The sequence below is a fragment of the Centrocercus urophasianus genome, unplaced genomic scaffold (genome assembly GCF_019232065.1).
Source record: "Centrocercus urophasianus isolate 14NV4802_14NV808 unplaced genomic scaffold, USGS_Curo_1.0 seq_10, whole genome shotgun sequence".
In the NCBI taxonomy this organism is placed as follows: domain Eukaryota; kingdom Metazoa; phylum Chordata; class Aves; order Galliformes; family Phasianidae; genus Centrocercus; species Centrocercus urophasianus.
Window position 1 is genome coordinate 80,018,894 of NW_024884142.1, and position 12,524 is coordinate 80,031,417.

Here is a 12,524-nt window from a genome sequence, read left to right on the forward strand (position 1 = left end):
TTTTGTTTTGTTTTGTTTGTTTGTTTGTTTTTTTCCTGATATTGCTGAAATTGACAAGAGTAATCTGTGGGAAGAACAATCTTTACTGAGCTGTTCTGCAACAGAAGACTACTTCCAAGTTCCTACGGTAACACTATCTGCATTCTGCAGGTCTGTCAGCCTCCACTTAAAGGAGATTCCCACATTACCATGAGCAAAATGCACCAGCAAAAGCAAGAATAACCAAAAGATACCGTCCAAGACAAAGTCCCGAAGTTTCTCTTTTTTATCTCTTTTTCCCCAAGGATGAGAAGACAACAAGAAACAACTAATGGGAACGCAATACCCAAGGAGCAGAAGGCTGGGAAGAGATGTCAGTCAATGACTCTCTCAGATAGAGACCAGAAGAAAACATGAGCCACTCACCCTAAGCAACTTTGCCCAGAGCATACTCTCCAACAGAAATGAGGGATCTCACCAGAGGAAAGATATTGCCCACACAGAGAGAAGGAATTTCAAGCTCAAACTTTAACTGACAAAGAAAGAAGATGTCCACTAAGCCCAGAAAAGCAGGACAGAGCCAGGAAAAAAAGCACTAGCAGGGCATATTGTAAACAAGCTCTAACAGTTCCCAAAACAGACGCAATTTCAGTAATCAGTTAAATAAACTAGACTGAATCAGTACCTCCAAGATAGCATTCGAACTGGAAACTGAATATGGATATTATAAATTCAACAATTTTGACATGATTATCTTATGTGCCACGTATACAGAAGTCTAGTGAAATTTAAAAGTCTTGTCATCAACAATTGGTGCAAAGAAACATATGTTCATACTTTAACTTTCAAGAGACATCCAAGAATAGATCTCCTTCTTTGTAGTAAAATAGCATGGGCTCATGAGAACAAGCCTCCCACAGCCACCACAAACTGAATCTGTCAACCTCCTCTGCTTTAAGGGCACTCACCTCAGTGTACACATCTTGCAACATTTTGGAATTTGAAACAGGAGACCTTTCTTCTCAGAGACCGATTTCATTGTAAAAGAAAACACTCTGTCTGGGTGCACCAGAAACACTATCTTTAGTTGTCTCACCAGAGTGTATCATTGTAACAAACAAACAAAAAGCAGAAGTACACTATCATCTAGGAAGTTAAACTCATATGGTTTCATGTCTTTCATGGAGATTTTCTAAATAACTTCGTAATTTCCTGCCTTATCTCATTACCTTTCCCAGATTTTCAAAATAAAAAAGACTGAAAGTAGCCTCTCACTGTTAATGTCACAAGACCTTTCCTAATTGCATACACCTACCCTGAATTTTCTTATGTTTATAAACTATGCTCTCAGATTGCTTACAGTCATCTCTAACTGGAACAACTAATTAAAAAGACTAGAAGCCCACAGACATGGCATACAGAATCTCCATTAATAAAACTTCAGGTGCAAGGGTTATCCAGCACTAAGAATACCGAAAGTTTAATTGTCTTAGTATTAGGCACCTACATCCTTTCCAAACCATAAATGAGACCCACCGCAAGTTCTGCAAACGTCTGTACTAACTTGAGCTGCTGTTCAAAACATGCTCCTAATTAACATGGGAAAATATGAAAGAATAATTACTAAAATGACAAATATGTCTTTTCTTAACTTAGAAGGAAGTACGTTGCAAAAGAGGGTTTTAAAAAGCTTGTGGGGGTAGGAAAATGAGAGAGAGCAGACAGACACAATAATTAAATCTGGGGAGGTTCCTCTAGTGCCTCATTATAAGATATGCCTTTCATTAAGTGTAATAGAATTTAATGGATCATTTGCAACGCAGAAACTTTTATATGGCACTCAAACGTTAAATGCATCCCTTTATTAGCAGTGCTGCACATTTACCTTCAAACAGAGAGAAACTGCTATGAGAATCAATCTATACTCTTAACCATTGAATACAGTTAAGAAGGATGTACATTGTGAGAGATTTATCACAAATTCTTAATCCAATGCAATATTAATAAAATATGTCAAATGGAAGAACTGTTATGATGGAAAAACCGAAGTATTTAATGGGAACAGAATTATGCCAGCAAGGCCATATCAGCAAGCATGAAACAAAAAACAGCTTCAGAATACAGAACATACTCTCTTGAGCATTACTGAAAAAGTTACCTTCTGCCACTGCCATGCCACAGCAGTCCAGGCTGTCAGTTTCCTATTTAATAGCCCTTGAGAGTACATGGTAAAATGTAAGAAATCTAATATTTTTCTCATCATACTAATGAATATAATTTACCCAGAATATAAGAAGTGCCCTACTGAATCAGATCAATCGACCACGTATTGAAGTATTCTTTCCTTGTCAGCAGAACTAGAAAACTTCACTTAGAGAGTAAGTCCTGGGAATTGCAAGTGCTAGATGATCAGCTTCTCTCTGGCTCTTACTATCAACTCAAGGATCCATTGTCCATAAGTTTTCTAATCTTTTTTTTTCCTGCTAGCATTTCTTGTTCCTTCAAAACCTTGAGGCATCGAATAGCAGAGGTGCTCTACTGAATAAGGCAATACCTCGATTCAAGATTTTCTAGCAACAGTTCCACTGAGTGTCCTCTAGTTCAAACATTCAGTTACCTGATATGTAATGGACCTTCTTTACTATCATCTCTATACTGTACTTCATAGGTGTCCAACCTTTTGGCTTGCTTGGGCCACCCTGAATAAAGAGGAATTGTTCTGGGCCTCATAAACATAGGTCACACCAAAAGTAATGCCTCCTATTTATTTTTATGGAAACCACAATAAATGCAATGAACGTGGTAACTGTGTTTGATAGAGCAAATTCTCACCTACAGAACGCTGTTTTTCAATATGGTCACCACCATGAGCTATGCATTTTTGTCAGTGATGAACAAGAGCCTGCACGTCATGCTTGTCATAACCTGCACCACTGGAGGTGACCCACAGACACTGTTATCATTGCTGAAATGCACCACCCACCACCTCACTATGTTCACATCCACTGTTTGGTCTCTGGAAATATTCAGCAAGCATCAATGAATGTCAATGGCTGCAGATTTTCCTGCACAGAGGTATTTAGCAGACTGCTCCTCTGCTGCCACCTGTTACACAGCAATAAATGTAATAGAATATTGGTGGGAAGGTTCAACCGCTATTGCCATGCCACCAACATCTGCCTCTGATGTTGTGGGTGAATAAAATAGGAGGCATTACTTCCAGAGCAGCCTTTGTAAAATATATAAGCAATATAACTTATTTTAACTGTTTGTATTTGTATTACAGCATTAAAATAAAATTTAAAAAGCAACATAAACATAAAACTAGTAAAATATTTGACTTTTTTTTTTTTATTTTTTTTTTTTTTTTTTTTTTTTGGCGAACCTAATGCATCAATCTGGTTTGATTACAATCATTGCTGTTCTTAACAAGTTCTCAAGCTGCTTGTCAGAGATTTCTGATGAAATTTTACTATTCCTGTCCTTCATCCTTCAGAATACCTGTTCACAAGTGTATACACTGCAAGAAATTGATGGATAAATAAGGCATGACTGTGAAGCAAGGGATGTTTTTCTGTGGTAAGAGTTCTTATGACACTCTGGTAAAGAGACATTTAATTTTTCTTTCAATTGAACACCTGATTGCAATTCTACATATTCCACTTAAAAATTCACAAGTAATACATTTATTGCAACTGAAATTAGAATCACAAATATATTAATTTTTTTTTTTTTTTTTTCCAGAAATCTTGAAACCTACCCACAGATTCCTTTATCAGAATGCAAAGCAAGATTACATGCTTTTTTTTGCTGTTCAAAGGACTGCGTGCAGCCAACGTATCAAAATGCATACACTTTCCATGACTTACCACTATGTTGAGCCCTCCCTGTGTCCTAGTTTCAGCTCAGACAGTGTTAATAGCACACTGATGGTTTGGCTGTTGCTGAGTGATGGGTGTGTGCCTGGAACCAAGCCAGGCTGCTCGATGGGGAAGAATCTGCCTTTATAGCACACAGCAAGGGGTAGCTGCATTGTGAGCTGCGCTGGGTCACACTTGGTCCATCAGTTGGACATGCCTGCTATACTGTATCACCTCTCGGTATACAAATATTTAAAATAATGAACTCCTGCTGGTGTCTTTGGAAGCTAAAAATCAAACTAATTTCTATGAAAGAGTAAGATTTTGTTCTTATACTGCTTTCCTTTTAATCCCTGTAGCACATCTTGTCATCTCAGCCACTATGAATATGCAAAGATAAACTTAGGTCTGTAATTAGTATACTTTTAAACTTCCTCTAAAAGATGTAGGTGCTTATATCATAGTGACTACTTCAAGGAACTAGGTAAGCATCCTAAGGAAATCCTAAGTAAAATGTTCTTCAAGAAGTTGTTTATATACTCTAGAAAATTTACAGGCACAGAGGTACAATCAGCTTTATTACAACATATTTTAATTGACACTACTTGTGGATTCTACTAGAGCTCTATGCAACGAGCACTACCCTGTTTCCTGCAAAAATTATCACATGTGAAGATGTTTAAACAGATCTCATTTGAAGCCAAGTGATTTATGGTACGATTACAATGGCAGCACTAACATGTTATAGAAAATGCACAGGATTTGCTACCATATACATGGAAATAATCCACACAGGTATCTAGGTGAATTCAAACATCCAGGGGACAAAGACTCCAGATTACAAACACACTACTGAAATCACAGATGTAGAAAAGCTGTAGGGTTTTTAACAAGCCACCTACCAATGTGATGTCTCGGGAAGCAGCAGCCGCGCTCATGTGTAGACTAGGTTGCCTGACAGAACTACTGCAGTCCAATGCCCGAGCAAACGTGCCGACCGCACTGCAACAGAGAAAGAGCATAGACAGTAAATGCATAAAGATTTTAAAGATCTATACCTTCTTTTTGAAAGACCAGACTATACAATACGCACAAAGGTGTAATATTAAAATAACAAGGCACATACCATAACTCTAAGATTTCAGATCTTTGCTAATTTTGTAAAGGCAAACTACTGAATACTGCAGTAAAAATTCTGACCTTCTTCCCCAAAAGTAATATCCCATACGTAAGAACAACTTGTTTGAAATCACCTACAAATGAAAAATACTCATTCTTGCGTAGCTTATTTCCTTAGAAGTCAAAGGCTTTCTGTTTTGCAACTGTGACAACTTTTTCAAAATTAGAAAGCCAAACCATTGTATAATACAATTTTAAAATGTAGTTCACCAACATATTCCTGTGAGGAAATTAATAACATTTTATTCACTTCAGTAATGCGTGTCGGCTATTTCTATTAGCAAACAAAACACAGTAGCACCTCCAAAGTCATACTTTCGTCACAGTTGTAAAGTAATAATGAACACGCAGATGCTTCACCCTAATTAATAAAAGCATAGCTGTATCACCAAAATGGGACATGATTTTCTCCAAACTTCTACCTTTTTGTGGCACAGAGATGGAGAATCAACGTGATAGCATATCTGAACTGTGAAATTTTCTTAAGAGCACATCCATCAGATATTATGCATGGTGATGGGAAAGATCTACAGAATAATTTGACTGGGCTCAGCCCATCAGATAAGAAGTGAGCAAGTAATGATACGTAAGAAAGAAAATTAATAAAACAAATCACTCCACTACCCTTAGAGTTGAAAAAACGTTCTTAAAGTGCATTGTGGCACTGCGATTTTTGAAAAAATGATTTGCTCCAAATATAACACAATGCAAATCTCTCTAAATTGATATATCTAATTACAGTATCAAACATTTTTAATATAGCGTAAACCTCTGGACTAAAGACTGGAACCTCTTACAGTAGTTATATCCCACACAAGTTACAAGAGTGGGATTATATCCATGAAGTAAGTCAACCTCCACAGACATCAACATACATCAGCCATCAGACTACTGCATACTACAAACCTAATATTCAGTGACAAAATAGTAAGCAACAAGAGTTTTACTCACTATGAATTATTACAGGTAGTGGAGAAATTGGTAACAACATCTGTTACTGAAATATTATCCTCAATCTCAAAACATTTAATATTGAACACATTTCAGCACACCACAAAAAACATTTAAGACACAGTTAAGATTAAACAGCAGTGATTCATATACTGCAGACATTAACTGCTTCAATTTCTAAAGGCTGTGGAGTAAATAAGCAATATCCAAACACTGCTCTGTAATCTTTGCTTCTTCTTTACAGTGACAGCAAATACATGACAAACATCTACACACTGTTTTCTTTTTCTTTCTTTTTTTAATACTTGGCTATATATAAATCAGTATCCGTCCACAGATCAGTCCCAGCAATCTACTGGGAACATATATCCTGATAGTCAGTCAACCCCTTTAAACATGTTGGCCTTGATGAGGGTTGTAGCTAACAATTTTTGCTGTGATCCTTCTGTTGCTGCTGCTCAAACCAGTAAGGCAGCATGCAGCATGACTGTATTTCCCTTCTGCTGCTACCTCTAGCTTTTCTCTTTTCTTGCATAATTAACACTACTTTATTTGACCATAATTCTAAAATAAAATCAGAGCACATTAGGAAAATTACAAAATAGTTTCTACCACATTAAGCTGCTTACAAAATTTCCAGGCTAACTTCAGGGTAGAATTGTACATGGATGACATTGCCCAGTACATAAAGTCAAAATTAAGAGATGTGATAGAACTAGGTTCATTTCAAGAAAGTGATAAAAAGATAAGAATTGAAGTACTAGTTGATATCACTTCCAATGCTGTACTGCGTAGGACAAGATCACAATCATGGTGATTGCTATGCTAGACTGTGGGTTATGTGAGTGCAAAACATCCCAGAAATGCCATAAAGCACAGGCAGTGTGCTGTTTTAAGGAGAAAGGATGGGGCATCCGCAGCTGTATTTCAAAATCAACTTATAAGTCAACTTCCCTGAAAATTTCTGAAAGACTGAGTTTTTCAGACAATCCAAAAAAGTGTAGAAATTCTAGAACATCTGACTGTTAAATATTTACATAGTCTCAAAACTTAACACAGTAATACGCTGCCCTCCATATAAACCAGCCATGCAGTCAAAATGAAAACTTAAGTATTTACTTTAAAAATATTAAAAAACCCTATGGTTTTTTGTTTGTTTGTTTTGTTTTCCCACTCAAAACACACACATAAGGCATATATTCATATAAAGTACATACATTTCCTTTATGTTTTTTCCTTGAACAACTTTTTAATAACACTACCATGAAAGAGTAATTTAAAAATGTTAAAAAGAAAAAAATCCTCATCAGTACTCTTTTCCAAATGACACCCTATTGCCTATACCTACCTGCTAGCAAAAAAAAATTTCACTCTTCAGCCAAAGTAGCCTAAACCACCACACTGTTCGTTTTCTGCTTTTTTTCCTACATTTAAGTGTATTCTTTAATGTAAGATAACTAAAAATGTTCCTGCTATTGTCAAGCCTAGAGAGGAGAAGGCTCAGAGAGGATTTAACCTCAGTAAAGATGAAAAAGATGGAGCTAGATTTTTCTCAGCAGTACCCAATGAAAGAAGAAAATGCAATAAGCAGAAAATGAAACACCAAAAATTCCATTTAAGCACATGGAATTTTTTATTTCCCTTTTTTCTTTGGTTAGATTAGTACCCACCAATATCCACCAGTATTACATACTAGTGGATGCTAAGTCTGCAGGATCAGAACCACCAAAACGGCCAGTGGCATCCTGGATTGTATCATCAACTGTGCTGCCAGCAGAAGCAGCAAGGTGATTGTCCCCCTGTAGTCAGCTCTGGTGAGGGCTGTACCTGGAGTACCGCATTCAGTTTTGGGCCCCTCACTAGAAAGAAACTGAAGCCCTAGAGGTGTGTCCAGAGAAGGGTAACAAAGCTGGTAAGGGGTCTGTAGCACACATCCTATGAGAAGCAGCTGAGGGAAATGGGATTGTTTAGTCTGCAGAAGAGGGCACTCAGGAGTAACCTTATAGCTCTCTACAACTACCTGAAAGGAGGTTGTGGTGAGGTGGGGGTCAGCCTCTTCTCTCATGTAACTAATGAAAGGACAAGAGTGGATAGCACCAGGGGAGATTCAGGTTGGATGTTAGGAAAAATTTCTTCTCTGAAGTAGTGGTCAGGCACTGGAATGGGCTGCCAGGGTGGTGAAGTCACTGTACCGGGAAGAGTTCAAGAAATATTTAGATGTTGTATTGAGGGACATGTTTTAGTGGAGAAATATTGGTGGTAGGTGTACGATTGGACTGGCTGATTTTGGAGGTCTTTTTAAAACTTGGTGTTTCTATGGTTCTATGAAACATATAAATGTAGAAAAAGGCTTTTTGCTCTTGGGACACTAAACAAATCCCGTCAGACTACATACATAAGGAAAAATATATACATTCTTGCAAATGGGCAACACAAATAGAAAGAGTATTTTATCACCTTCTAACAAATATAGTATGCTTGAGTGACTGAAAAAGGTGTTGCCTATAACATCTCTTCTTTCATCTAAAGCAGATAAAAAAAAAAAACACATGGGAATACATACTGCATCAGGGGCATCACCTTTAAAAAAGATCATACAAAAGGTTTTTTAAACGCCTCTTAAAAAAAATTACACATAAGAAACCACTCAGGAAAAAGTTCTTATTGACAGAATTTCAAATTTGCCAGAACAATTTCCAGTCAAAAGACAAATAACATCTCACTAGAAACGCAGCAGGCACAGCCAATGCCCAGATAACTGCAATGAAGATATAGCAGATGGATCTTCCGAGTCTGTAGAAACATACATTAATTAATCATACCATAATGCCAATTGCATAGTCAAGCAACTTTTACTGGTCCAGCATAATGATGAAAGCCTTTACCTGCAAGCACACAAAATGCTGAGTTTAAAGCTGCCCTAATTATCACAGGAGAATTTTTAAATCAGTAAGTCTGTTACAGAACCACACACACACACACAAAATTCTGATCCTGAAGCCTGTGAAAGCAAGCATATAGAGAAGCTTGGAAAGTGTTCCTGTCAGTTCAAAAGCAGCAAAGATGAGTGGAAGTTTGTGGAAGAACATCAATAAGGCAACTGTCTCTAACAAGATGTTAGTCAGATGTCATTCACCTACCATAAGGTCTCTGATAGTTACAGTTATGCAGCTATAACCAAGACTCATTCTCTCTGTAAAAATATCCTGTGAAGTTTATCAATTTCTACATGAATGCAGACTTTGTCAGGTATACACAGCACTGCATATGATGTCATAGATAAGGGGAAGAAGAGATTCTCTCCCAAAATTTCAGTCATTTGTTCTATTACTTCCCAGTAGATTGCCTGCTGGCACAATTGCTTCCAGAGGAGAACATTTTCAACTTGACAGTATACTACTTCACTACTTCAGCTCCCTAGGGTGGCTGCAAAATGGGAAGTGGAGGGAAGTGAAGGCAATGAATAAACTCTGCAAAAACATTCAATCAGTTTTGTAAATCTTCATCTTAGGACATAAGACCTTCCACTGATCATGGGAAGTTAATGCAATCTTTCCAGATCTCAGCAAAGCTTTTGATATTCTTTCTCACAGTATCATTCTGGAAAAAATGTCCACCAAACAGCTAGACAAGTACACAGGGTGTATCATGGGTGAATAGTTTGCTGACAAGTCAGGCTTAAAAGGCGAAAGTAAATGCAGTTACATCATGTTGGCAGCCAGTCACTAGTGGTCCCATTCTAGGGCCAGTTCTCTTCAATACTTTCATCAATGACAAGGATACAGAACTTGAAAGTACACTTAATAAATCCACAGGTAACATTAAATTGGAGAGAACTGTTGACACAGGAGAAGAGAAGACTTGCAGAGAGATCTTGACAAATTAAAGGACTGAGCAATCACCAATCCGGCAAGTGTTGGTCCCTGCACGTGCAGTAAGGCAACAGAGGATATACAATACAGACAAGAGAATGACAGGCTGGAGTGCAGTCCTATGGAAATGAGATTTGAGTGTTCTGGTTTATGGCAAGTTGAATATGAGTTAGGCGTGTACCCTGGCAGCCAAAAAGGCCAACTGCACTTAAGGGTGCCCCAGGCCTAGCAGTGCAAACTGGGTGAGAAGAAGGGTTATCTATACTCTGCTTTGCGCAGCCTCACCTCCAGCATTTGGCGTAGGTATGGGCGCCACAATTTAAGGACATAAGCTATTAGAGAGCATGCAACAGAGGGCTTCAAAGACGGTGAAGGATCTGGAGGACAAGATGTGTGAAGAGCATTGTGGTCCCTGGGTTTGCTCAGCCCAGAGCAGAGGAGCTGAGGGGAGTCCTCATGGAGCTACAGCTCCACAGAGTGGAGGGGCAGCGCTGCTCTCTGACCTCTGTGCACAGCAACAGGGCCCAAGGGAATGGCATGGAGCTGTGCCTGACAGGGGCAGCTGGGGGTTAGAAAAAGATTCTGCACCAGAGAATGGTAGGCATAGCACAGGCTGCCCTGGGCAGCGGGCAATGCCCCGAGTTGCAGGAGTTGAAGGAACATCTGGACAGTGCTCTCATCAAGTTTGAATTTTGGGTGGTCCCATGCAGAGCCAGGAGTTCGGCTCCATGTTCTTTGTGTGTCCCTTTCAACACATTTCATCCTATGATTTTGAGAAAATAGTCAATCAGCAACTCAATTAATTCACTGCGCATGTAAGCTGGGAAGTATAAAGCAATTTCTCCTTTTGTTTTTTCCTCTTCTCCGGAACTGCTTTTTAAAAAGGAGAGAAAAGAAGAACAAAAATAGGAAACAGCATTAAAAGATTATTTGCCTAGCAGGATTAGAGAATATGCTCTGCAATCAGGTTAGAAAAAAAGAACAGAGACAGAACAAACCAAGATAACGTCTCTATGTCACCCACAATCAACAGTACTCCGTTAACATTTTTCTAAACGAGAACAGAACTTTTGTAATCTATTCCTAACTGTGAATTGAAGGACAAGAGAAACATGCTGTAGAATCATCCTTCAGTAAAAACATTTTCTAAAATTTATCAAAACTCTGTAAAGTGGAGAAATTACTTCAAAAGGTATTTGTGAATTCCAATGGCTTCGATGGTCCTTAATTTAGTTTGCATAATCATATGTTAATTTATAAAACTGAACTGACCAATTCTTTTCCACTAACAAAAAGCATCACTTCACAACTGAAATAATTCCACTGCATATTAGTCAACTTATATCTGTTAGCAAATCTGGCAAGTTTTGCATTCATTGCAATTGTTCACACCTTCTTTATTTCTTCTTTATATTACACCATGAAATTCGAAACACTGTAGCACAAGATAATTATTAGCACTGAAATCCTATTTCAAATTACTCTGATAGGAAAACAGAATGATGTCTACATTTAAATATCAAAATCTACTACAATCTTAAATACAGGCAGTCTAGCACAACTCACTCTCTTTTTCTCTCTCTTCTGTACTGGTAAACTCAATAAATATTCAGAAGTTCATGTTCTGATTTTCTCTTAGCTAACTGTGGAAAACAGAAGGGCTCACAATATGGTAAACAAGTTGAGTAACATGATAAAGGGGAATAAATAATCAGTAGAAAAAGGAAAAGGATTCTTTTTTTATTAGAGGATTGTAATCTTACCGTGCTACAACTAAAAACTGGTCAATCTGACGGTCTGTAAGGGGGCTATCTGGATCCCATATTTTTACTTCCAGCTTTGCCTGTTCTCTGTCATCTAATTCTCCTGTCAAAAGGTAGATGGGACAAAACACTTATTACTCACAATGTTTTTCTCTATGTACTTCTTGAACTACTTTTAAAAGAGACATTGTACATTTTAATATAAACATATTGAGTACTTAATAATCAGCAGTCATTCATCTAAATTCCATACTAAAACATTTGTAAAATAAGTATCTTCCCTTAACATCAGTATTTTAATTTGTTTTAAGGAGGCATTCTTAAAAGGTGCAGTATCAAAGAACTTCAATAAAATGTTATCAGGAGCTTGAAACCAAAATGTAAATAACCAGTGGGGATTTTAAATTGCTTCTCAACTATATTAAAGTTGCACTTCAGTCACATTAAAATTAATTTTACACTTAACCAGTTAGAGCAATTAAAAATCCAATTTGTAATCTGGGTACAACTCCAAAACAGAAATTCTGGAGCAATGCTACCTACTACATTTAATTATTTTTTTCACCTCTTACTCTCATTCTTTACATTATCTGTATTATTAACATTAATCATATTATTACAATTGCATTGTACACTGGCTACTTAAACCCACTTACAAAATAATAAGGCTACAGCACAATAAAGTTACCATACAGTACATAATCATTTTCTAAGCCCAATTGTATACAGAGAGCAGTCTGTGTACACACATGGCTGAAACAACAATGGAATTTTCAGAGATTTAATTTGCACTGTGTTCATTATTAAAAAACATAATTTTTCCAAGCAATACACAAAGTATAAAAACACTAAAATGATTCACATTCATATTGAAGCTTAAATCTTTTCTTCACTACTATATCAATAACTACTACGGTGAA

The 12,524-nt window shown here is 37.3% G+C and overlaps 1 protein-coding gene across 5 annotated transcripts in view; it reads right to left on the reverse strand.

The window, feature by feature from the left end:
- MTA3 (metastasis associated 1 family member 3) overlaps positions 1–12,524 on the reverse strand; it is a 117,538-nt gene that overhangs the window by 62,947 nt on the left and 42,067 nt on the right. For all 5 annotated transcript variants that reach the window (XM_042829334.1, XM_042829351.1, XM_042829327.1 and 2 more), the window contains exons 7-8: positions 11,605–11,707; positions 4,742–4,841 (exon numbers count right to left, since the gene is read on the reverse strand). In XM_042829334.1, coding sequence (XP_042685268.1) covers positions 4,742–4,841; positions 11,605–11,707 — 203 coding nt within the window. The remainder of the gene's footprint in view (positions 1–4,741; positions 4,842–11,604; positions 11,708–12,524) is intronic.